The sequence below is a fragment of the Pteropus vampyrus genome, unplaced genomic scaffold, assembly GCF_000151845.1.
Source record: "Pteropus vampyrus isolate Shadow unplaced genomic scaffold, Pvam_2.0 Scaffold53, whole genome shotgun sequence".
NCBI classification, from domain to species: Eukaryota; Metazoa; Chordata; class Mammalia; order Chiroptera; family Pteropodidae; genus Pteropus; species Pteropus vampyrus.
Genome location: NW_011888834.1, coordinates 1,400,352 through 1,405,901, shown reverse-complemented (window position 1 = coordinate 1,405,901; position 5,550 = coordinate 1,400,352). Strand labels below are relative to the sequence as shown.

The 5,550-nt window shown below is 42.4% G+C and overlaps 1 protein-coding gene across 1 annotated transcript in view; it reads left to right on the top strand.

Annotated features, from left to right (window-relative positions):
• GALNTL6 (polypeptide N-acetylgalactosaminyltransferase like 6) overlaps positions 1 to 5,550 on the top strand; it is a 952,184-nt gene that overhangs the window by 926,472 nt on the left and 20,162 nt on the right. Inside the window, exon 10 of the mRNA XM_011360343.1 lies at positions 5,228 to 5,344. Coding sequence (XP_011358645.1) covers positions 5,228 to 5,344 — 117 coding nt within the window. The remainder of the gene's footprint in view (positions 1 to 5,227; positions 5,345 to 5,550) is intronic.

Below are 5,550 nucleotides of genomic sequence, written 5' to 3'. Positions count from 1 at the left end.
ATCATATCATCCAGCAATACCACTCCTAGGTATATACCCAAAAGAACTGAAAACAAGTATGCAAACGGATATTTGTATACCAATGTTTACAATGTAATTAGTCACAATAGCCAAAATGTGGAAACAACCTAAGTGTCTGTCAATGAATAAATGCATAAACAAAATGTGATTGATAGATAGAGCTAGATATAGATGTAGAAAAAGATAGATATTGCGTACAATAAAATATTATTCAGACTTAAATAGGAACAAAGTTCTGATACACGCTACAATATGGATAAACCTTGAAAACATCATGCTAAGTGAAATAAACATGGCACAGAGGGCAAACATGGTACGGGTCCATTTAGCTGAGGTGTCTACAATAGGCAAATTCATAGAGTCGGTAGAATAGAGAGTACCAGGTGTGGGGGAAGTGGGGAAGTTATCACCTAATGGTTACAGAGTTGCTATTTTGGCTGATGGGAATAGTGATAGTGGCTACCCAGAATTCCGAATGTACTTAATGCCATTGAATTTTACACTTAAAAATGGTTAAAATGGCCAAGTTCATATTGCATGTATTTTACTACATTTTTTTTAAGCCCATGAGGAAATATTGAAAGTCTGTGGGAGTGGAAAGGAGAGGAAAAGAGTGAGGCATTCAGGATCAAGGGCGAGAATCAACAGAGACAGCTAATTGATTGGGGTGGGGGAGGAGGGAGCATGGGTGAATCTAGGGTGACACCCCAGTTACCAGACTGAGGTCTTGGGTGGCTGCTTTTGACATTATCAAGATTATCAGGCGATCCAGATTGAAAAATAGGTCTGGCGTGATAGCCATGGCTTGTTCAGCTGTGATCTCTTTGTATTTGAAGTGCCTGCGGGACATCTCATAGTGTAATAGAAATGCGATCTGACTGTGACATCGCCCCATTTGTCATTATAGTCGACTCAGCTGAAAAAGTAAACAAATGAATAGTAGCTAACATTTACTGACCACCTACCGTGTATCAGACACTGTGCAAGCACTTCGCATGTATTAGTTTAATCTTCACAGCTACCCTTTGAGGCAAGATCGTCCTCATTTTACAAACCTTATGCTGAGCCATACCAAGTATGAGCCATTCCCTAAAAAACACCTTACACTGTCAAATCTCCATATTTATGTACATCTCCGATCCCTAAGGCTGCAACGTCCTGTCATTTTATTCTCTAGATTCAATTCTACTCATCCTCCAGAGCCCCTTCCAAAGTCATTAGTTCTACAAAGTGTTCCAAGCTGTCTCGCTGAGAATTGATTGTTTCTCTTCAGTCCTCACTTCGCATTTAGTAATCTAATAACATGCCTTCAAAGCGATGTCCCCCCAGTAAGATTGTGGACTCCTTGAGAGTAGAAGCCGTTTTTTCTTTGTCTTTGAATCTCTATCAGGACAACTCAAAGTGCCTTTCATTCAGAAGCACTCCTTAAATGTCGGCTTTCTATAAATGGATAAACTAAGCTTTGACAAGGAGTACATGGCTAAGATTATCAGGCAAACTCATGTGTGCCTGGTGAACCTGGACCTGCTCCGTCTCCATTCAGTTCTCTCTCCATATCACCCCAGCATCTTCTTTCTTTCTGGCTCTGCATGTCAATTTGCATTCTAAAACCAGCCACAGTCCTTAAACGGGGGAGCATCTGGATTCCTTTGCCACCTTAAAAATTCATGGCCAGAAATATTGGGAGTCTCAAGTATGTTCTCTAATACCCTCACTGGACCAAAAACTTCACAAAGAGAACTAATTCTCCCCAACACCGCCCCCTCCCCACCCGCCCTGCACTGTATACCCAGTATCAGGCAGAGTGCCTGGGCCAAAGCAGATACTCAAATATTTGTTAAATGAATCACTAACCCACTAGTTCTCACTTAAAAGACCCCAAAGCTATGGAGGAAATGAGAAACGATGCTCTCTTATTTATTAAACTGAGGCTTGTCTCTAACAACCAACTGAATTATCCATCCCCACACCTTACTGGCCACACTGACTTCTATATCACACTCCTCTTCTCTTATACCGCTTTTATAAAACATCCTGTGTTTGGGGGAGGGGAAAAATGTTCAAGCTGAACCTGACTTCTCTCCTGCATACCTAAGAAATCCTTTACTCTCTGCTAGGCCTTTTCCTAATCCTCACCCAAAAGGAGATTATCTCTGTAATCCTGCCACACATCATGGTTCCCTTTTCCTCTATTTTTCTCCTTCCCTCCCATTCCTCATGAAGCACCACCTCACTTCCTAATCATGTTCAGTGTCGCTCAGGATTCCTTGACACAATTTTAATGATGCCAAAGCCTGAAGCTGGACATCAAAGGAATAAAGCATGAAAACGATCTATACTGTCGTAGACCTAGTCCTCATTCTGTGTCCTAGATTCGGAGTGTGTATATGTGTATGAACTGTCCTACCTTCCGCCGCAGATACCGAGACCATGTTGAAAAAGTATAGATCATTTGTAAATGTTCTTGTCTACATAATTTAAAACTTTATTCAAATGAACACGTAAATATGCAGATCAGCTCTATTGGATTTTTATTTACCTCTTATAATGGAGTTGTGCTTGTGAGCAAGAGGAGAGGATGTGAATATGAGCCGAAGAGATGGGGATAAAAAGAAAAGAGAGAGAGAAGCAAGGGAGGAGAATGGCCCGATGTTAACCTGTATCCAAGAATACATCCTACCTTGAACTCTCATCATTTTCTCTCTGGTACCACTAGTTGCTGGAATTTACACAGATGTAGACAATTAAGCTTGTAAAACTTGAAATTTGGTTTCCAGAGCAGCTTATCCCATTGTCTACCCAGATGCCATTTGAGCGAGAATTTAGAAATTTCAAGAGCTTAGAAAATGGGTCTGCTCCATTCCTGCCAGGGCCCTTTCAAGCTCACAGTGTTTAGAAACTAAACAAGCCTTTCTGATAGGCTTTGGTGTGAATCCACAGGCAGATGTGGCAGCTTTGCCGGTGTCCCTGGCTTGTGAACGTCCTTTTCTTCCTCACATCCTCCTTTTCCAAGAGCAGAGAGAGCCCCTCCAGTGAGTGAGCACTATGCCAGCTGACAGAGGAGGGCAAACTTCTTCTGTGGCCAAGCGGCCATACACCTATAAGCAGCTGCTTTTTTCCTAAATGTAATTCCGAGTTCAAGTGGAGAAAACAACAGTGCCCTGAAGATGCCTTTGCGTAAACTGACACTGGTTCTCTAAGAAGAGTGTGGCTGTGAGTTAAATGGCCCAAGACTGAGAGGACAGCCCTGCCCAGGGCTCTGTGAGGCGGAGCTCAGGCGGACACAGGTTAAAGGCAGCTTTAGAAACCAAAACCCTGCCCTCAGATAAGGAGATCAAATGGGAGCATTACAGAGTGTGCCAGGCTCAAGACGGCGATAACAAAATCAAACTTTTGACCTTCTGGGTGTTTCTGTTTCGCCAAAGAAACTCTTTCACACAGCAAGGCATTGATTTTTACAAAAGGCACATTTTAAGGTTGGCTCCCCAAATTCCATAGTAAAGTTCTTCTCGCGTACTTGTTTAAAGAAGGTGGAGAAAAGGTAAATAAAAGAGTGAATCAGGGCACTTCAACGCCAGCCAAGTTCATTTCCTGTCCTTCAGGATCTCCCACACTACTAAGTGGAAATGCAATTAGTTTACAAGGGTGAGAGTCAAGCATTTTCTCTAATTCGGGGTTCAAATTTGGAGTCTATGCATTCTAGGAAAATGAATGCTAAAGTGCTTGTATGTATTTACTTACAGTTCATTTGTTTTTGGAAAAGTGTCCATAGCTTTCCTTAGAATCTCTGAGAGGTCTGTAAGCCAAACTAGGTTAAGAACGATTGCCCCGTATCCTACATTGTTTCACATTCCCTGTCATCAGGGACAGAAACCCTGAAAGTAGAGGCCCAATTATGCAAGACGAATCCAAGCTTTTGCCAAATTCCCTGAATAAGGAAACTGGTACCCACCACACTGATTCCCTGCTGAAGGACATCAACCTCTACTCCTAAAGTAAGTCAAGTATGAAATAGCTCCTTCCACCACCATCTCATCTTAGCATCACTTATTTCTTTCATGTTACCCAGTATGTTTCCTACCAACCTTCTCTCTGCCTCACCACCCCACCCCAACAGGAAGAGGCTCAGTTCACATCCTTCTGCCATGGAGAGACTCCTTACCTTACCTACCCATTCTGGGAAAAAGAACCTTGATTAAGATTATCAGCTGAGTACATCCTGTTCTGTTTCTATTCTTAATAGTACTGAAAGAGATTATTATAATCCAGGACTATATAAAGGCATGAGAAGGATTGAGATCATTGAGCTTATCTAAGCATCCACACCTAGGTAACAAATTGTAAACAGTATCCAACTCTGCCACGGGACGTGGTTCTGATGCTAACAGAGAATTGGTGAGATCTTCGGGCAGGAAGATTTGACAAAGGGTCATGTCCAAGCTTTCTGGTTGCTGTTTCTGCTGTCGATACTTTCCATAGTCTGCCCTTTTCCCGCCCCTAACAGTTCCTTATATCAGTGATAATATAATAATTTTAAAGAATTATCGGTCTTTTTTTCTCATTCTGCAACTTTTCAAAGTTCAGGCCTTACATAGAGAAGCTTCTGTTAGTATAATATTGCACCCATAGTACTATCTTTTCTACTTTGCTAATACTCTAGAGTGAAATTTTTAATTTATCACCCAGGCGTAGACCAAGATGGCCATCCAGGCAGACTGGAACATAAAGTCGCCATATCCTGCACAGAACCATGCCATGCTCGCTGACTCGCTCACTCCCGTCACACACTTCTTCCGCATCACCCGCCTCATATTAGATCACTCTCCCAGCTAAGGCGGTCACGGTAGAAGATGCTTTTGAGCAAGAAGATAACAAATTCCAAGTTCAGAACTACCTGAAAAGGGAAAGTCTCTCATTTTACAGAAGGCCTGAACCCTACACTGCTCCCTAGTTGCATATCACACATTCCCCTGCGGCCGCCAGCTGCGGTTTTGCTGTTCGACCATCTCATGTTCTTCTACATGTAAATTGACCATGTTACATTTACTTCCCTGCTTTTTCTCCATAAATTGCACATAAATTTCAGGTATCATTCAATAATCATGTAATAAAAAAAAAAAAACTACCGAATCTATACCAGAATTGTCAAGATCTAGGGGTAAAATATAAAAAAGAGCCTCAAGCTCATTCGTCCTTCTTTCCACAGATTCGAAACGTGGCAGCCAATCTCTGTGTGGACAGCAAGCATGGAGCCACAGGAACTGAGCTAAGGCTGGACGTCTGCGTCAAGGATGGTTCAGAAAGGACATGGTCTCACGAACAGGTATGTCAGCTCCCAGAAGTCACGGGAGGATGGGGGTTGAGGCAGGCATGGGGGGATACAGTGGGAACGAATCTCTAGTTGAGATACTGGGACCCGGGGTCCTGGTTCTGTTTCTGTCACCAACCAGCTCTGTAGTTAAGTGAATCACTTAACTTCTTTGTTTCTGTTTCTTCTCAGAGCAGTTGTGATAAGTGAGATAATATAGA